The sequence below is a fragment of the Fringilla coelebs genome (genome assembly GCF_963513975.1).
Source record: "Fringilla coelebs genome assembly, chromosome: 20".
NCBI lineage: Eukaryota > Metazoa > Chordata > Aves > Passeriformes > Fringillidae > Fringilla > Fringilla coelebs.
In genome coordinates, this window is record NC_140046.1 from 1,416,954 (window position 1) to 1,440,305 (window position 23,352).

A 23,352-nucleotide genomic window follows, 5' to 3' on the forward strand; every position below is an offset into this window, starting at 1 on the left:
GAGCTCTCCCGGGGCTCCGGTGGCTCGGAGCAGCCGCGCTGGGGCTCGTTGCTGATTACGTTACTCCTTCCATCGCTCATTCCGTCTCTCGTTACGTAACGAGCCGTGCTGTGCCTTCCGCGATCAGCTGCTCCGGTGACGGCGGCAGGGAGGCCGGTCCGTCCCTCCGAGGCCGGTCCGGAGGCCGGTCCCCTCCGCTGCGTCACCGTCCCCTCCGGGCGGCGCCGCCGGGGCAGCCGGCACAGCGGGGATGGGGCTCGGGGCGGCCGCGCTGGGCGCTGCCCGGGGGAGAAGCCGAGCGAGGCTCCCGGCCCCGTCTCGGTGAGCTGCGGAGCCGGCGGGACCGAGCCGCAGGAGGAGCTGTGAGCCCGGCTCGGGGACGCCTCGCTCGCTCAGCATGGAGGATTCTGCAGAGCAGAGTCAGGAGATGAGGTACCACATGCTGCTGCAGAGGTAAGGATCGCACATCTCCTGCCTGCCCCTGCCCGGGGGTGCTCGCTGAGCTCCTGGTGCTGGTTTTATCTGTGACAGAGGTGCCAGGGTGCAGCTCAGCTGGGGGATCAGGGCTCTTCAAGCTGGAGGTTCTGCATAACTTCTACCCCTTGTGTCCTCGTTCATATTTAAATTAATTTCAGCATTGTCTGGGGCTAAATTACACAGGGGCTTTCTCAGGGATCTCCTCACAGGAGCCTCTGGATTTCAGGGCCGTCAGTGAAATGCACAAGGCTGTGCACTGTACACTGGTATATTTCACATACAGAAATAGAAAGGTAAACTTTAGATATATACAGCTATGGAGGTGAATACATATAAATATGTAACATACACAAAAATACACTTCCATTAGCTAGACACATGGAGAGGTATATTTTATAAATATACTCCTATAATCTGTACACATATAGAGGGATATATACAAACACAGAGGCATGTTACATGTATACAGATAAAGGGGAGAGAAGCATTTTGAAAATTCCTCCATCACGAAACATGGCAGTTGTGAGCAGGTGATTAATAGAGATGACAGTCACTAACTCAGCATTTATTCTGTTTTGTTTAGAGCTCCCTGCTTTCTTCCTTTCTGTCCAGCTTCTACCTCATCTTATCCTGCAAAAAAACCCCAACTCTTCTGTTTTGATTACAGTGTGCAGCCTGTGATTATTGATACATAAACTTGGCATTCCTGGCTTGCTCACAAACCAAACTGTAGTTGTTTCTGTCCCAATGTTTGTTGCATCCTGAATTATGAACCTCAGGCTCTACTGGCATTTTGCCTGGGGCAGTATCTTTGTGCATAGCAATTTCTTGGTGGGACAGTTCATATTTAAACATGTTCAAAAATTCTCACCTTGGGATTTTTATCTTGTTTTTGTTGAGACTGCTCTCAATAATCCTGTAGTGCATACCCTCTCTGGCTCCTTGGACTGTGCTCCTTCCTTGCCAGGAAGACTCTGACCCCCTAAATGCAGAATTTAGTAGAAATTCAACCTTAACTACACCTTTGCTCTCTTTCTTGCCTGTTGGCTCCTGTCCTTGTGTTCCCAGGCCGAGTTCACAGGAGTGTGAGAACTTGTGGGGACAGCTCTAAGTTTGGTGACAATGTCTGGAAGTGCAGCTGAGTGGAAGGGAAAGTCCAAGGGGCTGAGCCTGTGCACACAGAGCTCGTTCTTTGCCTTCCTCTGGCTGCCAGCTCTTCTCTGAGATGAGATACTCGGGTGGTTGGAGTTGTTCTGACCCAGCACAGGTCCCAGGGTGACCCTGGGAGGGACAGCCTTGGTCTGTGCTGTCCCTGTGCTCCTGAGGAAGTGCTGAGGAGGGTCTGTGCTCCATGGGGGAAACCCTCATGGCCAGAAGGGGTCCAGCAGGGATGCTCCAGCCCTGCCCAGGAGCAGCTCTGGGGCTCCCTGGCCTTGGTGGCTGTGGTGGCAGAAGGAAAGCTGTGCCTTGGCTTCTCCTGGTGTTGTTTTTCCCTCTGTGCCCTCCCCCAGCAGCTCTCCCTGCATCCCTGCCATTCCCAGTGGCATTGCTCAACAGAGCAGCTGGGTAGGGCAGAGGTTCCATCCAGAGGGCTCCTGGGCACAGACCTGCCAGTGACCCCTTGGTGCTGCTGGGGCTTCCCAGAGCTTCCCAGAGCTCTGAGCTGAACTTCCCAATCCTCATTCCTGAGGGTTCTGAATTGCTCATGCTGAGCTGAGATCCTCCTTCCCAATCCTCATTCCTGCAGAAGGGTCTGTGCTGCTGCCAGGGGCAGGGGAAGGCCTTCCCTGAACTCCTGGGGAGGGAATCTTGGGGAAAGCCCAGTAAAAACAAGTGCTCTGTGGGCTGAGCAGAGAGGTGAAGCTTCAGTGCCCGTGGCATGGGAAGTGTCCCATTAATTCCCTGATTTCCAGTCGTGCTGCACCAAGCAGACACTCGCTGTGGGGAGCAGCTCTGTGCTTTCCCCTGGAATTTCCTCTCACAGACTCAGCTTTGTAAAGCCTGGCAAACCAAAGCCAAGGGGTGATCTGTCCCTGTGCTGTTGCTGTGGAAGCTGGAGCAGAAGGAGGGGAAGTGGCTGTGCCATTCCCACACACGAGCTGTGGCAGAGCACGGGGTTGGTCTTGGCAGGAACAAAATTGGCTTTCTGTGTTTGTAGTAGGAGTAATGTGATTAATTTGTCCTCTGGCTCCCAGAGCTTTTGAGGAAGATATTAAAGACTGGGTAGTGGAGAACTCCTGGAAAATGATTTCCATAGCCAGTCTGAGTCTCTCATTTGCACCTGGAGATAAATTTGCTGTGCTTTCCAGGAGGATTTCCTTACAGAACCTGATCGTTGCAGCTTGTTTTGCCAAAGGCAGAAATCACTGTTGTTTCCAGCTTCTTGGGGTGGATTGAAGGCAATCTGGTGCAGCATTGTTCTGTGTTGGACAGCAACATACAGCAGATGTCATTTTACCTATTTATGTTTTGGCATTTTTGCATTTTTCCAGATAACCTGAAACTTTTGGAAATGACTGAAAAGTAGCTTAAAAGGAGTCATCCCTGTAAAACTGAGCACCAGGTCATGAGGGTCTGGAGGCAGGGAGAGATTCTGTTTGCCTGACTGGGGAGTGTGGCCAAGGAGAACTTTTCCCTTATTCCCACACTTTGTTTTGCTGGTGTCCAGCTGTCCTGACAGGTTGTTTCTGTCTGTCCCTCTCCCCAGGCCCAGCATGTCTGGTTTGCACCTTGTCAAGCAGGGCCGGGACAGGAAGAAGGTGGATGCACAGCGAGATTTCACCGTGGCTTCTCCAGCGGAGTTTGTCACTCGCTTTGGAGGCAATAAAGTCATTGAGAAGGTAACTCCTGAGCTGCTTCAGCATGCTCCAGCTCCTCTCTGCAGCTCTCACTTGTCTCTCTCTAAGGCTGTGCATTGCAGGTATCAAATTACTGATGTTTCTGAGCTTGGAAGTTGTGCTTCTGCCTGGAATCATTTGGTTTCCTTTTTCTATGTGATAAACAAACATCTGATTATTTTGAATTAGAGTAATAAGAAAAGGGATGTGAGCGAGCCAGAGCACTTCTGCTGATACAGAAGGATTTAGAGATAGAAAAAACAAAAATGGACTGGAAAAACATTAAGAAATGTATTTTAAAATGCTTAATAATTTGATTTGAGTCCTTCTGCTCTTTAATCCAACCAAGGCATAACACATTAAAATTTTATGTTGAAACAAGAGCTGCTCTCTGAACTGACAGATGGGCCACGAGCTGGATGCTGCCTAAAAAACTGCACAGCCCCAAACTGGGCAAAGAATCTGGGGGGGGAAAAAAACCAACTTCTTTCATGATTGTCGATTGTTTTGTGCTATTTAGACTCTGTTTCATGCCAGCTTCTGGTGCCCCCAGGTGCTGATAGCCAACAATGGCATTGCAGCAGTGAAGTGCATGAGGTCCATCCGGCGCTGGTCCTACGAGATGTTCCGGAACGAGAGAGCCATCAGGTTCGTGGTCATGGTCACCCCTGAGGACCTGAAAGCCAATGCAGGTGAGCTGGGGAGCTGGGCAGGGTCTCAGCCTTCTCCTGGGTGTGCAGGGGGGGATGTGCTCCTGCTCTGCCAGCGTTCTGAGCAGGCCAGCGCTTCCCAGAGCAGCTGGGAGGGCCCAGCCTGGGGACAGCAGGATTTTAGAGCCAGTCCTGCTGTTAGATTGGCAGCCTGAAAGGACCCCCTGTGTTTGCAGAGTACATTAAAATGGCAGATCACTACGTGCCCGTGCCAGGAGGACCCAACAACAACAACTATGCAAACGTGGAGCTCATCCTGGACATTGCCAAGAGGATCCCAGTGCAGGTGAGAAGGGGCACAGACACTGAGCAATCTCCTCTCCTTCAGGAAGGAGCTGTGCCTGGGAGCAAGGCAGGACAAAGAAATGGGAATGCCAGACCAGATGAGCACCCACAGGCAGCCCGTGGGACGGTGCAGTGGCTGTGCCAGGAGGAACATCTGCAGGAGAGGGAGGTTCCCTGCAGCCCTGCACTTCCCTGCACCCAGCTCCTCCTCACCCAGCTCCTCCTCACTCAGATCCTCACCCAGCTCCTCCTCAGTCTGCTTGCACTTGTCTGCAAGGTGCAAGCCATCCTTTAAATTCAGCCCACCCTGTGGCTCAGAGGCTCCTGGCTGTTCTGAGGCTGTTTTCCATGAGGAAAAGAAAGACTTGGAGTGTTTGCATGTGTCTGTTCCTGCTCACTTGTTTGCTTTATTCAAACAAAGAGCAAATTGTTTGTTTTCTCCTGCAGGCTGTGTGGGCTGGCTGGGGCCATGCATCAGAGAACCCCAAACTGCCAGAACTTCTGCACAAAAACGGGATTGCTTTCATGGGTGAGGAGATGGACTGCTCTTCTGATGGCTAGGCCTTGTTTGGAGGTGGGGAGGTTTAGGGAGATGGAAATCCAGAGTCCAAGAGAGAGCCATGAGGGATGGTCTGCAGTGCAGGATGGATGAAATGTTCTTTACAGCAGTTCTTGTATGGAAGAAGGAGAAAGTTTTCCAAAACATCCTTTAATATAGAGATAAAAAATCAGAAAAGATTCCTGATAAACCAGATTCTCCCTGTTCTTATTTTAAAGAGGGCTCAGTTTTATGGGAAAAGTGGAGTTTTTCCTAAATCAGACTTCTGATGTGTGAACCCCCAGTGTCTCTCTCATGCATTGCCTTTGCTCTCTGCAGGTCCTCCCAGCCAAGCCATGTGGGCCTTAGGAGATAAAATTGCTTCTTCCATCGTGGCTCAGACTGCTGGCATCCCAACTCTCCCTTGGAGTGGCAGTGGTAAGGAGGAAATTCTCCTGTGTTTATCAAGAGCATCCTGGCCTTGTTTCCTCCAGCATGTCTAATTCTGAAGAAGCTCTGTGCCCACGAGTGTGTGCCAGGAGATGTGTTCAGGGTTTCCCATTTGTGCTGTTTGCCCACCACGCCAGTGAGGTGCCCTGGGTGACATCAGGGGTGGGATGAACTGGAGTGGGTGGTGGGAGAAGCTGGCAGTGTGCAGAGGAGGGATGGGCAGGAGAAGTGAGCAAACAGGGAAGAGCTTCTTTCCTGGAGTGCAGCTGATGCTACAGCCAGGGCTTGGGGACACCTGCTCTGATGGAAGGTCACCTGTGTCCTGCAGTGGCTTCTCCCAGCCTGGCAGCACAGGGAGCTCAGGGGGTGCTGAGGACATTGCTTGTGTTCAAAGGTGCTGCTTTGTGTAGGTTGTGCACACTTTAACCCTGCCTACACCAACTCAGGGGGTTCCTCTGCCCCAGCGGTTTGGATTTGACCCCTGTGTTGGACAGAGGAGACAAATGAGCTCATTTAGAGGGGCTTTCCCAGACTTCAGCTAGAAACACAGACTGCAGCCTGGCTTTGTCAGGTTGTGCTCTGCTTTTAAGTCAGTTTGTGCTCCAGGGCTCCGAGTGGACTGGCAGGAGAACGACCTCCAGAAGCGCATCCTGAGCGTCCCCCAGGAGCTCTACGAGAAGGGCTACGTCAGGGATGCTGATGATGGCCTCAGGGTGGGTCTGGGGGCTCCCAGGGTGGGGCTGGGGCTCCCAGGGTGGGGCTGAGGCTCCCAGGGAGGGGCTGGGGCTCCCAGGGTGGCTCTGGGGCTCCCAGGGAGGGTCTGGGGGTTCCCAGGGTGGGGCTGGGGGCTCCCAGGGTGGGGCTGGGGCTCTGCAAGTTGGACTGGGGGCTCCCAGGGTGGGGTTGGGGGCTCTGCAGGTGGGGCTGGGGGCTCTGCAGGTGGCTCTGGGGCTCCCAGGGTGGCTCTGGGGCTCCCAGGATGGATCTGGGGGCTCCCAGGTCACACACAGCTGCCCTGGAGCTTCCTCCTCATGGCAGCACACCCTGGGAGCAGGCTGCAACCCCAGAGCTGGCTCCTGCCAACTGGGAAGTGATCATTCACAAACTTTGGTGAGGGTCAGCAGGGAGAGGCAAAATATGGGAACAAGGCTGTGTTGTGTTAAAAGCTGTCATGTAGTTTTTGTTTTTGGTAAAAGCCCACAGCCATACACTTCACTCCATTTTTGGAGTTTTTCCTTGAGAAGAAGTTTTAGAATAAGAAATATTCCTGGCACAATACAGGATTTGGAGTTTTCCTTTGTGAAGAGTGGGGGTGGAGTGTGTGATTTTTTTCATGCTACCCAGATTTTTAAATGATTTTCTGTATTACACAAAAGCTTTTCTGTGAATTCGTAGATTTAATGGCATTGAAGCACTGACAAAAGATTTTGTGGTGACTTGCAGAGGTCAGAGTTCTCTGTAATCACAAAATCCCTGCTGATTTCTCCAGCTACAGACACTCATGCCAATATTTGGTTTCTATGCCATTGGTTGCTAAATAGTCAGATGTGGATGTGAATGAAAAGGGCAGCAATGATCTTCTCACTGGATTCTGCTGCCTCTTGGTCCTTACCCTGCCGTTCTGCCCCTCTTGCCAGGCTGCTGAGGAGGTTGGCTACCCTGTCATGATCAAGGCCTCTGAAGGAGGAGGAGGCAAAGGGATCAGGAAAGTGAACAATGCAGATGACTTCCCCAACCTGTTCAGACAGGTGATGCTCCCCTGCCCTGCGCTCTGGGCGCTCTCTGAGGCCTCGGCGCCCGGGCTGCCTCTCTCACGAGCTGCTCTGCCTCACTCTGCCCCTGCTGCAGGTGCAAACAGAAGTGCCAGGCTCCCCCATCTTCGTGATGAGGCTGGCCAAGCAGTCCAGGCACCTGGAGGTGCAGATCCTGGCAGACCAGTACGGCAATGCCATCTCCCTCTTCGGCCGCGACTGCTCCGTGCAGCGCCGCCACCAGAAGATCATCGAGGAGGCTCCGGCCTCCATTGCCACCTCTGCTGTGTTTGAGCACATGGAGCAGGTGAGGGTGCCTCTGCAGCTTGCCCTGCCCTGGCAGGACGTGGTGGTTCTGTTTTACAGCACCTGGAGCTCTGCATTGCTGAGTGCTTTAGAGGAGCAGCGCGGGGTTGTGTGTCTCCAGCTGCTTGCCGTGGGCAGGCACTCACATTTCCACACTGCATCTCACCAGCAGCTCCTTTCGAAGCTCTCCCCCAACAAGGGGAGAGCAGTATGTTTTAAATGTGTTATCATATGAAAAGCCAGTTTCAGGAGTTGCAGGAATTGTCTAATGGTGGGTGTTGCCAATATTTGCTTCAAACTCTGCGTTCTGTGAGTTGTAGTTGAAAAAAGTTGGAAATCAAAACTCCTGTGCCCCAAGCTTTTCTCTGGGCAGGTCGTGGGCCTGTTACAAGTGTTGGGCATTTCAGAATGGCAGCAGAAATCTGCAGTGGGTGTGCTGGGTGCCCGGAGCACCCCGGGGGACTGGCAGTGCAAAGTTGTTGTTTTCTGTGTCCCAGTGTGCAGTGAAGCTTGCCAAGATGGTGGGGTACGTGAGTGCAGGCACTGTGGAGTACCTGTACAGCCAGGATGGCAGCTTCTACTTCCTGGAGCTGAACCCACGCCTGCAGGTGGAGCACCCCTGCACCGAGATGGTGGCAGATGTCAACCTGCCAGCAGCACAGCTCCAGGTGAGCACAAGGTGGAACTCCTCACCTTTCAGCAAGGTCTGCCGTTGTTTGGTGCTCCCCAAAGGCGCCAGGGGATCCCTCAGAGGTCCTGCAGAGAGCAGTTGTTGGTGTGCTGTGGCTTGTCTGTCCCTTGTGTGTCCCCCAAGCTCCTGATCCCCAACTTTCCAGCAGTGGGTGGATGCCACAGTCCCCTCACACCTCAGTAAGGCTCTGCATGATTTCCTACTTCTTTTTTGAACTGTATCTATAAAAAAACCCCAGCTAATGAACAGGGAAAATGGGATTTTGCTCCGTGAGGATGCAGCCAGCAGCTGGTTCTGCAGGTTACTCTCCCCACAGTTTATAATTGCAAAATTCCACAGTTTCCTATAACTAATTAGGGCCCTTCTGCCTCGCTGGGACCTCAGTATATTTTTAACAGACCTAATGCATGCCCATCCTCAGCTGACCTGGCACTGCCAGCTTTCCCTGGAGCCTTTTAATCAGTCAGTGGAAAATGCTGGCTGGAGGGCTTAGGGTGGATATTACACTGAGCTGAGCTGCCCTGGGACGTGCGAGTGTTTGGCTCTGTGAGGAGACAAGCTCAGCATTGGGGTTGGTTGGTTTGTGTGTGCTTCCCTCCCCAGATTGCCATGGGGGTCCCCCTGCACAGGATCAAGGACATCAGGGTGATGTATGGCGTTTCTCCCTGGGGGGACACCACCATCGACTTTGAGAACTCGGCCCACGTGCCCAGCCCCCGCGGGCACGTCATCGCTGCCCGCATCACCAGCGAGAACCCCGACGAGGTGAGGCTCCCTGCCCTGCCTGCTGCCCCCCTGGCCTTCCCAGGGCCTGGCCCTGCTGCTGCTGGGCATTCTGGCAGCACACATTCCTCCCTTACCTCACCTAGGCCCTGGTTAGACACAGCCTGAACGCGTTACGCCGTGTTGCAGCACAAAGAGCTGCTCCCAGAGCCCTGATTCTGGGTTATTCACCTTTTCTGTGGGGTGTAGAGCAATGTCTGTCTGTCTGTCTGTCTTTGCAGGGGTTTAAGCCCAGCTCTGGCACGGTTCAGGAGCTGAATTTCCGCAGCAATAAGAACGTCTGGGGCTATTTCAGCGTGGCTGCTGCAGGAGGGCTCCACGAGTTTGCTGATTCCCAGTTTGGGCACTGCTTCTCCTGGGGGGAGAACCGTGAGGAAGCCATCTCGTGAGTCAGGGGTGTGGGAGCCTTGGGAAGGGCTTGGCTTGGTCCTCTTTGATCCAGGGAAAACAAGGCTCCTCACTTCTAGGAGTTTCAAGAGCAATTTCCGTGTCTTTATCTCGTTTTCCATTTTGTGGTGAGACTTCTCATCCTGTCTTGCTTTGCAACTCCACTATGTTGCACCTTTCTACATTTTTGCTTAATTTTCTTTCTTTTTCTTCCTTTCTGTTTCATCCCTGCTTTGTATACCTGCTGCTGGGCTGTGACACAGCTGCCACAGGGTGAAAGTCCCTCTTTAAAGCATCCAGGTGAAGGCTTCTAATAGGAAAAACATTGCTAATGTGACTGACCAATGCTTCAGGATGGTTTGTGAGCCCTGGAGTGTCCTCTGTGCTGTGGGATTTTAAAGCCCCTGGTCCTAAGGCAGACCTGTCTGACCTGTCATCCACGTTTTTTATCCAGAGCCTTTCCCAGTTCCACTCTGGGTGGGGTGGACAGCACATCTGTCTGTCTGTCTGTCTGTTGTACACACCTGACAGATGGTAGGGCTCTGGCTGATGATAGCAGGGGGAGCTCCTGATCCCACTGAGCTGCTCCTCACACCAGCAGCAGGGAAATCAGTATTCTCCCATTCCCAGCCCTTCCTTCAGGACCCTGCTCCATCCAGTGCCTGTGCTCCTCTGCTCTGACCCTCAGGTGCTTTTCTGTCTGCAGCTGCCATGCTGCCATTGGGATGGGGTAGGTAACAGGGCTTCTTTCCCCTTTCAGGAACATGGTGGTGGCTCTGAAGGAGCTGTCCATCCGAGGGGACTTCAGGACCACTGTGGAATACTTGATCAAGCTGCTGGAGACAGAGAGCTTCCAGCAGAACCGCATCGACACGGGCTGGCTGGACCGGCTCATCGCCGAGAAAGTGCAGGTGCAGCTGCTTCCCCTTGCAGGGACACAGCTGGCAGGGGGCAGGGCTGCTGCCTGCTGCTGCCAAAGGGTGTGGGCAAGCTCAGTGTCCACTCAGTGAATAAACATTTTCAGTGGCACTGCTTCTTACATGTATCGGAACCCTAGGTCGTCCCTGTTGGGGAAAGTTGGCCCTAAAGTTGTCCAGAAAAGCATTGAGACCATTGTTATGTTTGGAATCTGGGGCAGGTGACAGTGGAAATGTTGTTGGGACCTCGAGATTTGATCCAGGCAGAAGAAAATGTAGTTTTAAGGGGTTACAGAAATGATGGCTTCTGTGTAGGGTTCACATGGCTGCCACACTGACTTGATTTTAGAGAGCGTTGGCCACGAACCAGAAATAGAGCTGAGACTGCTGATTCTTGTAGCTGGGTGTTGAGATGGGGCTGAGGCTGGAGGAGGTGTGACTGTGCCTGTCCCTTTTTTAGGCTGAGAGGCCTGACACCATGCTGGGGGTGGTGTGTGGGGCCCTGCACGTGGCTGACGTGAGCTTCCGAAACAGCGTCTCCAACTTCCTGCACTCGCTGGAAAGGTGAGAGGCCAAGCTGCTCTCTAGTAATTACTGCTGCTGTACAGGTTCTGTTCAATCCTGTCCAGGAACGCTCAGGGGCTGTTATCTGCTGACTGTTACCTGGCCCCAGGGAGCTCTTTATCTACTGAGAAAACTGGCAGGTATCTGCATCTCCAAATATCCCCTGCTGGCTGCGCAGATTGCTTTGGTTTCTAACAGGAGCTCCAGGAAATGGCTCAGAAACAGAGTTCTTGCTCTGTGTGCTGCTAGGGCAGCATTAGGGAGTCTCAAATCACCCAGGAGTGAAAGGAAAGGAGAGCAAAGCTGGCCTGTGTGGCTGGAGGGACTTTGTTTGACTTGGTCAAACTGATTCGTGCTCTCCTAAGAAGAGACTCTATAAAAACCCACTCCCATCTCTCTGCTAGTGTTTCCTAAAGCCTTGCACGCATCTCTGAAGCTCTTTGGACCCCTGCTAGTCATTTGGTGGCTTGTGGAAGATCAGTTTTGTTTTGTCCTTCCCTTTCCAGGGGCCAAGTGCTCCCTGCTCACACTCTGCTCAACACGGTGGACGTGGAGCTCATCTATGAGGGACGGAAGTACGTGCTGAAGGTACAGAGGGGGACCCACCTGGGCTGGGCATGGCCACTGTGCTGCTCTGGCCTCCTCTTTGCACAGATCTGTGCAGGGATTCTGTCTGGGCAGGGATTCTCACCAGGGTTGATTTTCTCTGCTTTAATGGGTGAAGAAATCAGCAGGGCAACACCCCTCGCATGGCTCCATTGCAATGTCCCTGTCAACGTTTCAGCCTCTTGCTCTGAGCTGGCTGAAATTTGCTTTCTTACAGGCAAAAAGTACTACAGGTCGACCAAAACTTCCAGCTGATTTTTCTGAATGTGTAGGTCTGCTCTGCTGGGGTTTGGACACACCAATGTGGCAGAATTTGCAGCAATTTTTCCCCGTGGTGTTGCTTTTTTTCTTCATGCAAAAGCCCCATGTTGCAAAACCAAACAAATGCAAGTTAGGAAATACTAGACTTAAGGTTGCCTGTGCAATCCTCATTAGCTTCCTGGGGCAAATTTGTGGTGGTGAAGTTTTTAATGGCAAGACCATGGGCTGGTTTTTTCAGCAGTGAGAATTCTGCACCTCCCTGGATTTATCTTTAATGAGAAATAGAAGCACTGAGCAGCAGCTGAAGTGTTCTTTAAAGGATTTACCCAGCTTCAAATTGCAGCTCTGGGGCAGAGACTGGGATAGGATCCCCTTCTCAGGGACAGCACTTGTTGCTTTCCCCGTGGGACAATCTCTCATTTTTCCCCCCAGATTATCTCCTCCATTATGCAGTGTAAGTACACAACTGTGCCTTGTAAGGAGATGAGGGTGAGCAAATTGTGATTGCACAATCAAACCTCAGCCATCAGTACAGCAGTGTGAGAGGATTAAATCAGCATTCATGGACAGCACTAGTTCTGGCATCTTCTGGCTGCTGTGTCACGGAATCCCAGACTGGTTTGGGTTGGCCCTTGTAAAAAAGCCTCTCTCCATTTTTCTTGTGGGCTCCCTTCGGGCACTGGAAGGCCACATTTAAATCACCCCAGAAATTCTGTTCTCCAGGCTGAACAATCCCAATTCTCTCAGCCTTTCCTCATAGGAGAGCTGCTTCATCCCCCTGGTCAGCCTGCTTGCCTTTGTGACTCCAGTTTTTTGACACGACATCAAACACCTCCGTTCCTCTTCATTAATTCCCCCTATTGCAGCACTTGGTTGGAAAACTCTGTGCTGTGGCAGCCAAGACCCTCAATGCTGTGCTCAGTTCACTGGGTAATTCCCATTCCTGTGGCTTGGCAGGTGACCAGGCAGTCTCCCAATTGCTACGTGGTGATCATGAACAGCTCCTGCGTGGAGGTCGACGTGCACCGCCTGAGTGACGGGGGGCTGCTGCTCTCCTACGACGGCAGCAGCTACACCACCTACATGAAAGAAGAAGTGGACAGGTAGCACCTGTGCAGCTCCCTGTTTAGCATTGACACTGCCAGAATGAGGTGTATTTGTAGCTTCATGCTTCCCAAAAGGCCAGCTGGGAGGGGAATTCTCTCCTAGAAGGAGTTTGCTGGGCGTGCTGAGTTTTGAGACAGAGCAGATCTTGGCTACTGTTAGAAGAAGGATCTGGCTGTGCACCATGGGGAGTCCGTATTCCTCTGCTTGGTCCTTGAAAGTGACCTTTGGGATTATAAAAACCAAAAAAACAGAATGTAAAAATCTTTAAAATTCTTGAAATTCCAGGGCTGCTTCAGAAATAAAGACAAGTTGTGTTGTTTCAGTGCATCCCCTCAAAATTCCCTGCAAGGATCATAGCAGTAAGGGCAGTAGAGGGCATCCCCAGGTCTGGAATGTGAACTCTGCCCCCTCTGCTGTGTTATCTTCTGGGAAAAAGTGCTGGATCTGCTCAGGAGGACAGAGAATTTGGGTAACTGGGTTGGAGTCTCCCCCTCTCCCTAGGCTGATGTGTTTTCCCGTAGTTTCGTTTTGAAGTAGAGCAGGGAAAGGCAGGCTGGATTTCCCTTCCCCACACCCTCCCCAGGGAATTCTGTCCTGCTGATGTGTCCTGCTGTCCCCCAGGTACCGCATCACCATCGGGAACAAGACCTGTGTGTTTGAGAAGGAGAACGATCCCTCCATCCTGCGCTCGCCCTCCGCGGGGAAGCTGATCCAGTACGTGGTGGAGGATGGGGGACACGTGTTTGCAGGCCAGTGCTTTGCAGAAATTGAGGTAAAGCTCTCAGAGAACTGCTTTGGCTGCCCAGGACAGAGCTCAGGGGGAGGGGTGGTGGGTGCTCTGGGGCTGGGAGTTGAGCATGAGGGATCATTCGCAGTGTTTAGTTTCCAAATTTTATCCTGAACTACAGCAGGAGTCATCAGTGAGAGTGGTGGGGTGGGGAGGAAATTTAACAGCAGAAATTTGAGTGTTGATGACTGTACACCAAGTGATGAGTAAGATTTCCCAAAAATCCTGAGATTATCACCTTCCTGAGATTCCAAGGGAAGGTGGGATGCATTCCCAGCTGAGGTGGAGAATGCCTTCTCCTTGTCCTACTGACACAGACTCAGAGTTATATTTTCAGGATGAGGTAACAAGCTTCATCCTGGTTAGCTGATCATTTTTCAGGTTGATCCCAGAAGTTAAGAAGTGTCACTCCTCCCTTCTCCCTAGGAAGTTACTTAACTCTTACTGAGGAGGAGGAGGAGGATGAGCAGTTTCTGCATCACGATGAGGAAAGCACAAGGGGTTGTGTAGGAGTGTGTGGCTCAAAACAGATTTGAGGGAGGGGAAGGTGTGTGATGACAGAGGGGCAATTAAAGCAGTTGGGGACAATGTGTAGGAGAAGAACATCAAGACAGAGATCCAGCAATTTTATGTAAGTGCTTTTGCACTGCAACAGGTCATGGCTAAGAAGGCACCACCCACACAATCCCTGTGGCTCCCACTGGGGTAGAGCAGAGCGAGGGTAAAACCAAGCTGGCTCTCCCATACCCAACCCTTCTGCTCCAAAGGCAGCAGCTCTTGATTTAAGGAAGCATTTCTGTCTGGGAAGAGCTGTCTGAGAGCTCTAGAAAGTGATCCTGGTTCCCTCTGCTTGAGGTGAAGATGTGGCTGCAGCCTTTGAGAGGAGCCTTTGGAATGCAGCAGAAAATTGTCTGCTTTGTTCATTGTGCTGGCCTTCCTGAGTCCCCTGTTGCTTCAGGCAGTGTGAGCAGTGACATTCCTGAAGTTCCTGCTGCACTATTTTGTGGCCAATTATTTTGTTCTCCCATTCACTTCAATGTCTGGGTTTTGTTCCCAACATCTGTGCTTGTAAGTTTTGGGAACAGCTGGATGCAGGTCTGTCTGGGGTGGGACACTGCCTGCTGGCTCCCAAAACTAGAGCCACTTTGGGGCACAGGGAGCTGGGTGTGTAACCTGTTTTCCTTGCTACAGGTGATGAAAATGGTGATGACAATAACAGCAGGAGAATCAGGCTGCATCCACTATGTCAAACGCCCAGGGGCAGTCCTGGACCCGGGCTGTGTGATTGCCAAGCTGCAGCTGGATGATCCCAGCAGGGTTCAGCAGGTGAGGAGTTGCAGAAGACACAGATTTTGTGGGTTTTAATGAGGGAGTAATGTTGGGAGTGGTACAGGATGTTCCAGTGAACCAGTTTCCCATCTGTGCATTGTACTGGAATTGTCACTTCACCGTTCATTTGTCTCAGATGAGGACTGGGACTGAGATTTTTCTCTCCCTCTCTGATTCAGGCCAAACTTACCCACCATTCCTGCTCTCTGCTTACCTCAGTGCTGTTGTGGGCATTTCCCACTCTGGGAATTCCTGCAGCAGGTTAACCCTTGGCTCCAGCTGAGGGGGACTGGCTGTCCCCAAGGCTGGTGGCCCACGGGAGGCTCAGTGAGGCTGTCCCCAAGGCTGGTGGCCCACGGGAGGCTCAGTGAGGCTGTCCCCAAGGCTGGTGGCCCACAGGAGGCTCAGTGAGGCTGTTCCCTGTTGCAGGCTGAGCTGCACACAGGTACCCTGCCCCAGATCCAGAGCACAGCACTGCGGGGTGAGAAGCTCCATCGCATCTTCCACTACGTGCTGGACAACCTGGTCAACGTGATGAATGGCTACTGCCTGCCAGAGCCCTTCTTCAGCAGCAAGGTACTGGGGGCCTCTCTTCAGAGCCAAAACAGCCTTCTTGCAGCTCAGGGAAGGGCTGGCTGATTTTTCTGCCACAGGGGATGGGATGTTGGACATCACCCCTCTCCTTTTTCCTCTTGTCGTTGTTTTTTCTCTTCTTCATTCTTGCCCTCCCTGCCTCGTCTCTCTCTAGGTGAAGGGCTGGGTTGAGAGGTTGATGAAGACCCTGAGGGATCCATCTTTGCCCCTGCTGGAACTTCAGGACATCATGACCAGTGTTTCTGGGAGGATCCCACCCAATGTGGAGAAGTCCATCAAGAAGGAGATGGCGCAGTACGCCAGCAACATCACCTCGGTGCTCTGCCAGTTCCCCAGCCAGCAGGTGAGCAGCCACCCTTCATGGAGGGCTAAAAATGGGTTTGTGTTGGGGCAGAGACAGAGAGGAAGGTCCTTTGAATGACATGGGGGTTCACTGAACCTGGAAGGTGTGTTTGAGCAGGGGTGCTGATGGTGGAAGGTACCTGCCTGTGTCACTTCAAGGCTTGTCTCTGTATCTGTGCTGCAGGGTCCGTGTTCCCTGCTCAGAGTGGCTCTAACCAGGCACACTGCTGGCAACACTTTGATCTTACCAGTGTTTGTAGTGCCAGTGGAACCTCAGAGTAGGATGATTTTGAGGGAGGATAGGATGATTTGCCGAGGGAGGCCGGGTGGGGTGAGGAGATGCTGGAAGCTGATTTCTCCACTGCAGGATACAGTGCATTGATTTTTGCATCACTGGCAGGTCTTGCTCTTCCTTTGCTGGAGTTTGCTGGGGCTCTGGTGTGTCTCTGCTGGTAGTCCAGCCCCTTGAGGGCTTTTCTCCCATGTGCTTTTCCCTCTCAGATTGCCAACATCCTGGACAGCCACGCGGCCACCCTGAACCGCAAGTCGGAGCGCGAGGTTTTCTTCATGAACACGCAGAGCATCGTGCAGCTGGTGCAGAGGTGAGCCCTGCAGGGTGTCCTGCAGAGCAGGAGCCCCCCAGCAGGTGTGGCAGGGGCTGGCTGTGCCCTCAGCCTCGCTCAGGGCTGCCTTGGTGCCTCTGCAGGTACCGCAGTGGCATCAGGGGCCACATGAAGGCCGTGGTGATGGATCTGCTCCGGCAGTACCTGAAGGTGGAGACTCAGTTCCAGCACGGTGAGTTCCTGAGCACACCAAGGATTGGGTTTCTTAAAGAGCTGTGTTTGGTCCTGGAGAGCCCATGTGGGCCCTTTGGAGGAGGTTTGCTCTCCCTTTGTGCCGGGGTGAGGTGCACAGGACTGTTTTTAAGGGTCTGCAGTGGGTTTTGGGTTTTGTAGAGGAGATGCTGTCCCCAAAGCTCAGCTGAAGCTGAGAGGTGAAATCAGTGCCTTGCACTGCTGGATCCAGGCACAAGATGGCAATGGAGCCCTGGTTAATTCTGAGGCTCTGGCTCTTACAGGTAGTTCAGATTCCACTCTTTCTTTTGTCCTGCTCCATTACCTGCCCTGGCCTAATGGTGCTGCAGATTCATTTCCACTTCAATTTGCTGGCAGCAGAGGATGGTGCAAGGCCCTTTGCTGTTATTTCATTTTGGTTGTCATTTGAATGAAAGTCTGAGCTCCCTATTCCTCTCTCAGAATTGCTCACAAAGGAGGCATTTGGTGTTGGAGCTGTTTATTAAGAGTGGGATGTTAGAATTAAAGTTTGCAGTAGGTGATGGGGAGAATGATTCCTTCCCAAATTGATTGTGTGGACCATAGAGAAACACAGAATGGTCTGGGTTGGAAGGGACTTTAAGCACATCTCATTCCACCCCTGCCATGAGCAGGGACAATTTCCACAATCCCAGGTGGCTCCAAGCCCTGGCCAGCCTGGCCTTGGACACTGCCAGGAGTCCAGGGGCAGCCACAGCTTCTCTGGGCACCCTGTGCCAGGGCCTGCCCACCCTCACAGGCAGGAATTTTTATCTAATACCCGACCTAACCCTGCTCCCTGTCAGGGTGAAGCCATTCCCACTTGTCTGTCACTCCATCCCTTGTAAATAGTCTCTCTCCATTGTCAGCTCCCTTCAAGCCAAGCAGATCCTCAAAAAATACACCTAGAAAAATGCAGACACATCTGGTAACTTGCAATCCTTGCCACAGAGGTGTGAGGACTGGAAAAGCAATGTGCATTCTGCCTGCAGGTCACTATGACAAGTGTGTCTTCACCCTTCGTGAGGAGAACAAGAGTGACATGAACGCCGTGCTGAACTACATCTTCTCCCACGCCCAGGTCACCAAGAAGAACCTGCTGGTGACCATGCTCATTGTGAGTGCCTGCTGCTTGCTGCCTTGCTTTCCCTTCTTCTCTCTTTCTGGCTCTTTCTGTCCTCTTTCTGGCTTTTTCTCTCTCTGTGTCTTTCTTTCCCTCTGTGTCTCTCTTTCCCCCTGTGTCTCTCTTTCTCCCTCTCTTTCTCCCTCTCTTTCTCCCTCTCTTTCTCCCTCTCTTTCTCCCTCTCTTTCTCCCTCTCTTTCTCCCTCTCTTTCTCCCCCTCTTTCTCCCTTTTGTCTTTTATTTTACAACCATAGTGTGGTCTGTTTCTCCCACAAATACATCCAAAGTAGCCATCCACGAAATAACTCTCCAAAGCAGAAAAAGTGTCATAGTTTTCCTACACCGAAGCTGGGTTTCTTAAATTCTCATTTGTAAGATGTAAGGATGCTGGTGTTCTTTCTTCCTGGCTCTCCTTTTTCCCCCCTTTCCCTTTTTGGTGTGCGGTGTGATTGTAAGTAACGCTTGCCTTAAGAATCTCATTATTTGAACACGGAGCCATATTTCCTCTGAGAATTCTGGAGTAGCTTTGAGCTGGGGCTGTTCATTTCTCAAGTAATCATGCTGGCGTGATGGAGAGAGAAAATGGCAGCTGTTCACAGCTCAGGCCTTCAATTTTCTTCAGAGTCCAGTCACTCAAGTGTGTAATTACACGGGGGTGCCGGCGAGGCGTTAGCCCTTGTCAGGGAGCCGGGCTCAGGCTTTGCTGCTGCCTTTGCCAATCAGTGCAGGCACAGCCAGCCCTGCCTTTGGCTCCTTGTTGTCATCCTGATCAGGCCTTGCTAGGACAGGGCTGGAACTTTCAGTCTGCTTTGTCACCTGGTGTGGGCTGTGCCTCGCTGCCTCTTGGTGTTGGCTGGGTGAGGGGCACAGGGGAGACCCCAGAGAGCCTCAGAGAGCCTCCCTTGTCCCTTGCTCTTGGGTCATTCTTCCCAAGAATTCTTCCCATTCTTCCCAGCATCACTGCCAGTTAGTTCTTCTCAAGCAAAGGCCAACCTGAGCCAGAAGCACCAGGGAGACCTTGGTGGAAGAGCCAGTGCTGGTTATCCACAGTGCTGCCTCGCTGGGGGCACAGGGATTTCTCCTCTGCAGTGGGAGCAGGAGCTCAGGAGGGACACCATGGTCACCCTTGGCACAGCTGGGTGTCCCTGAGCTTCCAGGCTCTCCAGGAACCAAAAGACCATCACTCCTCTCCCACCTTGTGCTGGGGTGTGTTTGGTGTGACCCTGGTGGCAGCTCTGGTGTGTTTGGTGTGACCCTGGTGGCAGCTCTGCTGTGTTTGGTGTGACAGGGTGGCAGCTCTGCTGTGTTTGGTGTGTTTGGTGTGACCAGGGTGTCAGCTCTGGTGTGTTTGGTGTGACCCTGGTGGCAGCTCTGGTGTGTTTGGTGTGACCAGGGTGGCAGCTCTGGTGTGTTTGGTGTGACCCTGGTGGCAGCTCTGCTGTGTTTGGGGGCCCAGGCTGTGGGTGTGTTTGGGGTCAGGGCAGCCTGGCTGCCTGTGGGGCTGTTCTTGATGGAGCCAGGATCCCATTATTAACCAGGGGCTCTGAGGATGCCTTCAGTAATGCTGTTGTGCTGCCATCACTCACCTTTTTTAGCCAGCAGGCGCTGCAGGCAGGGTGGGAGCTGCTTCATCCTTCGCACATCTGTGGAAATACGGTGTGATTTGTTGTTGTGTGTTCATTCTCTGTGCACATCCTGGCCCCAGCAGGATGGAGTGGCTGCTGGCATGGCAGGGGCAGGCTCCCCTGTGCTGTTGGTTTCTGGTCCCTGGAGCAGCAGCACAGCAGCACCAGGAGTTTGTGTTTCAAACCCAGCAGTTCCTGAGTTACTGTCTGTCCCCACAGTGCCCCGGGGTGGATAAATGCCCTGAGCTTTCTTTGGGAGCACTCATCCCTGTGTCTGGTGGCCCAGGGCTGGCCAGGAGGGGACAGCAGTCTGGTCAGAGTGGGGAGCTCAGAAGTTTTCTCAGATGTTTTCCCAGGGGTTTGGGTCTGGTCTGTCTCCCTGGGAGAGCTGTGCCATCGTCCCCAGGGCTGCCATCGTGCCTGAGTGGGGCTGGGGAGAAGGGATCCAGAGCAGTGTGAGGGAAGAGCTGCTGAGCCTTGGGATCTCCTGGGCCATGAGCTGTTGTAGTTATTCACTCTGTGGGACTTCTGTATTATTTGGCTTTGGTTTTTAATTTATTTTCCCTGGCAGGTGTGTCAATCCCACCCGCTGCACAGAGGGTTCCCCTTATCCTTCTCTATTTCTTGGATCTTCACATGGCCTATTCTGATCTGTAGGTGTTTAAGATCTCTTTAAACTTTTAGGCACCAGCTCTTTCTCGTGGCAAATCCCTGTTTCATCTCACATTTCCCTGCTATGATTAATTTATCAAGACAAGCTGTTAAGTGCTGTGTGGAAGAATCACGTTAGAGGCTCCTCGAGGCTTTCCAGCTCCGGGGTGGGAGGGAAGAAGCTCACAAGAAGTGTTGAAGACTGTGGGATTATTCATGGGAATTGAAACTATTTTTGGAAGGAAGTCTTTACTGCTAGCATTTTTTTGAATGGATGAATTCAGAAGAGTTTTGGAACAGCATTAACACTGGAAGTTTGTGCTCTTCAGTTTTGTTGTTTTATCCAGCAAATTTAGGCAGTAATTAAGCTTGTGGATTTCCTCAGATCCAGGTGAAAAGGAATATTATGGAGTGAGTCCAGTACCTGGCTGAAGCTGCACCAAGCTTGGGTGGTTTGTGGTTGTGGAGTTGTGGGGGACTTGTGAGGTTTGAGGTGTTTTTCAGGTGGGTGTCAGAGGTTCTCTGGCAGTGCAACTCTGGTCACCCTTCATGGGGAAGGTTTGCTGACCCCTGCATGTTCCACAAGGTGTCTGGCTACAATTTTAGCTCTTTGAATTTTGCACTGGTGCTAACTTCTGTACCAGAAGGAGAAACTTCTGGTAGAAACCTGAAACTGGGTAATGGGAAAAGGTTTCCTGAGTCTCTCTGAGAAGTCAGCATTTCTCATGTGTTTGGGTGCCAAAACATGTGCTACAGACAGGAGAGTGGGAGATGGTGCCTGTCCCTTCTTTCACCTTTTATTTATGTGTGTAAAATTGTTGAATGCTGAATATTGGTGTCCTTGTCAGCCCAGCATTCCGGGATAACTCAGGTCAGGACTGCTGGGGATGCTGTGCCCCAGCCCTGGCTGTGTGCTTGCATTCCAGGTTCAGACTCCTTTGGGGGAGCACAGATGATGCTCTCCCTCTGCTCCAAGCCTTTCTTGTTGTGTGTGTTTGCAGGACCAGCTGTGTGGCCGTGACCCCACCCTGACAGACGAGCTGATCAATATCCTGACAGAGCTGACCCAGCTCAGCAAGACGACCAACGCCAAGGTGGCCCTGAGGGCACGGCAGGTGAGGGGCCCTGCACAGCCCTGCCCCACAGCTCCTGCTGCTTGTTCTGGTCACTGTGCAGGTGGGGAGAGCGGGTTCCTGTCAGCAGCACTTCGACAGTGGAGCTAATTAACTGTGATTAACTGTGGAAGACTGAGGTGCATTCCCAGTCACTGTAATATTTGAATTTAACATGCATTCCTTTGTCCCTGCTCCTCCAAAAAGTTTTGTGTGGCTCACACAGGGGTTAACTGTGAGTAGCCCATGGTTTGTGTGATGGGGGAAGTGGAAATGTGTGGCCACTGGTTTTTGGTGGCTTTGTCACCTGTACACCTGACAGCACAGGCTGCCTGGGTTGTGCAGGAACAACGTGGATGGGCTCCTTGGCTGGAGCTGGAACTCCTGGTTCCTCAGCTGCCTTACAGTTGTGGATCCATGTGTGCAGAGAGCAGGGAGAGCCATTTGCACAAGAAGCAGCTGTTCTTTGCAGCTGCTGAGGAATTACCACAAAGAATTGTGCTGCCCTTTTGCAGGGCTTCTTCCATCTTTGAGTTGCGCTTTGTCAGTTTTGTTCTAACCTGGAAATAATTGGAACAGATCTGGATGCTGTCAATTCCAAGAGCCTGCTACAGAGCTGATTTGAATGTCACACAGGCACCCAGATATTGTTGTGAGCTTCCTCTTCAGCAGTTTATTGAACCCTGCCTGTGTTGCCAGGAGGGGGTGGGAGGTTTCCTGATAGCGCTGACCCCAGAGTGTGATCGCTGCTCTCACTGCACGGGCCCCAGCTCCAGCCTGGAGCAGGAAAGCTCACACTTGGGGGGTCTCTCCTTTCATTTCAAAGCTTGGCTGTTGGAGATGAGCAGGCTGTTTGAAGCTGCTCAGTGACCTTCTGTTTCCTCCAGGATTGTGTTTGTGTCCTTGAACCTCCCCACGGCAGCTGGGGATGGTGCTGCAGTCCTTGTGCTGCTCTTCCACTTCATTTTCCCTGCGAGCTGCTTCCATTTCCTACCTCTGCATCCCTCACCTTGGGCACTGCATGCCTGGCACTGGTGGCTGTTCCCTCCCCTGCCCAGGGGCAGAGCGTGGGGCTGCCCACAGCTGCTCCCTGCCCGCTCTGCCTCCCAGTGAGCAGCTGGGCAGGCAGCCCCAGCCCTGGCAGCTCTGCACTGCTCAATCCCATGCACTGATGGAACTTGATCAGAGCTGTTCCCTGGCTCCCTGGGGAATTGCCAACAACACCGTGGAGCAGACACACACATGAGGCCGGGGAGGGGAGAGGGCATGGCAGGGTCTGGCTGCCTCCCCAGGGATGGAGCAGCCCCCTGCTGATGGCCCCTTCCCCTGACAGTGCCTGTGTTTGCCCAGGTTCTCATTGCCTCCCACCTGCCCTCCTACGAGCTGCGCCACAACCAGGTGGAGTCCATCTTCCTGTCTGCCATCGACATGTACGGCCACCAGTTCTGCATTGAGAACCTGCAGGTACCCTCTCCTTGGCTCCCTGCTCCCCTCTCACCCACCTGCACGTCCCTGTGGCTCCCAGCTGGGCTGGTCTGGTGTCCAGCTTTGCCCTGACTTTTGTTTTTGTCCCTGTGCCAAGGTGGGGGTGGCCTCGTGCCAGTTCTGCACCTTCCTCCCCGGGGAGAGCAGAGCAGAGGTGCTGGTTCCTCCTCTGGGCACCAGGCACGAGGAGATGGAGTGGAGCTGTGCCAGGGGAAGCCCAGAGTGGGCTTTAGGAAAAGGTTCTTCCCCAGAACAGAGGGTGCTGGGCACTGCCCAGGCTCCCCAGGGAATGGGCACAGCCCCAAGGCACCTGGACGAGCTCCTCTCACATGGTTCTAGCTTTAGTCCTGTGAGGAGCAGGGAGTTGGACTCAGTGATCCCTTCCAACTTCAGGTTTTCTGTGGTTTAATATAAAAAAGTCATAATCCTTGATAAACAACGGGAAAAGCTTAGAAATCTGAAGTAGCCAGGCTTGATTTGAGGCTTTGCCTTTTTTGCCTGATCCTGGTTTCAAGACACTCTTTTAAAGCTCTGCTTAATGTGATCTCTCCTAGAAACTCATTTTGTCTGAGACATCCATCTTTGATGTGCTTCCCAACTTCTTCTACCACAGTAACCAGGTGGTAAGAATGGCAGCTTTGGAGGTGAGTTTATCCCCATTGAAAAAAAAATCATATTTTCATTTTCCTGTGGATTTGGTTTATTTTGAGCACTGTCTGCAACTGTTTTGAGCAACCCTGCAAGATCTAAGAGAGCTGTAGGTTGTGTGGGATTGGGCATGCTTAGAATGAATGTTAACAGCATTAACACTGATAATTGAGT

The 23,352-nt window shown here is 52.4% G+C and overlaps 1 protein-coding gene across 5 annotated transcripts in view; it reads left to right on the forward strand.

Annotated features, from left to right (window-relative positions):
• Window positions 1-23,352, forward strand: part of ACACA (acetyl-CoA carboxylase alpha) — a 98,000-nt gene that overhangs the window by 10,918 nt on the left and 63,730 nt on the right. For 3 of the 5 annotated variants that reach the window (XM_084219352.1, XM_084219353.1, XM_084219356.1), the window contains exons 4-28: window positions 3,185-3,317; window positions 3,868-4,006; window positions 4,201-4,310; window positions 4,757-4,838; window positions 5,187-5,285; window positions 5,904-6,010; window positions 6,935-7,045; window positions 7,146-7,355; window positions 7,852-8,022; window positions 8,649-8,810; window positions 9,050-9,213; window positions 9,976-10,126; window positions 10,593-10,696; window positions 11,203-11,284; window positions 12,521-12,666; window positions 13,292-13,442; window positions 14,649-14,783; window positions 15,216-15,362; window positions 15,535-15,723; window positions 16,224-16,324; window positions 16,429-16,517; window positions 17,527-17,651; window positions 20,935-21,048; window positions 22,396-22,509; window positions 23,085-23,174. In XM_084219352.1, the coding sequence (XP_084075478.1) occupies window positions 3,185-3,317; window positions 3,868-4,006; window positions 4,201-4,310; window positions 4,757-4,838; window positions 5,187-5,285; window positions 5,904-6,010; window positions 6,935-7,045; window positions 7,146-7,355; window positions 7,852-8,022; window positions 8,649-8,810; window positions 9,050-9,213; window positions 9,976-10,126; window positions 10,593-10,696; window positions 11,203-11,284; window positions 12,521-12,666; window positions 13,292-13,442; window positions 14,649-14,783; window positions 15,216-15,362; window positions 15,535-15,723; window positions 16,224-16,324; window positions 16,429-16,517; window positions 17,527-17,651; window positions 20,935-21,048; window positions 22,396-22,509; window positions 23,085-23,174 (3,226 nt within the window). Of the gene's footprint in view, window positions 1-223; window positions 454-3,184; window positions 3,318-3,867; window positions 4,007-4,200; window positions 4,311-4,756; window positions 4,839-5,186; window positions 5,286-5,903; window positions 6,011-6,934; window positions 7,046-7,145; window positions 7,356-7,851; window positions 8,023-8,648; window positions 8,811-9,049; window positions 9,214-9,975; window positions 10,127-10,592; window positions 10,697-11,202; window positions 11,285-12,520; window positions 12,667-13,291; window positions 13,443-14,648; window positions 14,784-15,215; window positions 15,363-15,534; window positions 15,724-16,223; window positions 16,325-16,428; window positions 16,518-17,526; window positions 17,652-20,934; window positions 21,049-22,395; window positions 22,510-23,084; window positions 23,175-23,352 lie in introns of those variants that run through there. The other 2 variants (XM_084219354.1, XM_084219355.1) reach the window with 2 other exon arrangements.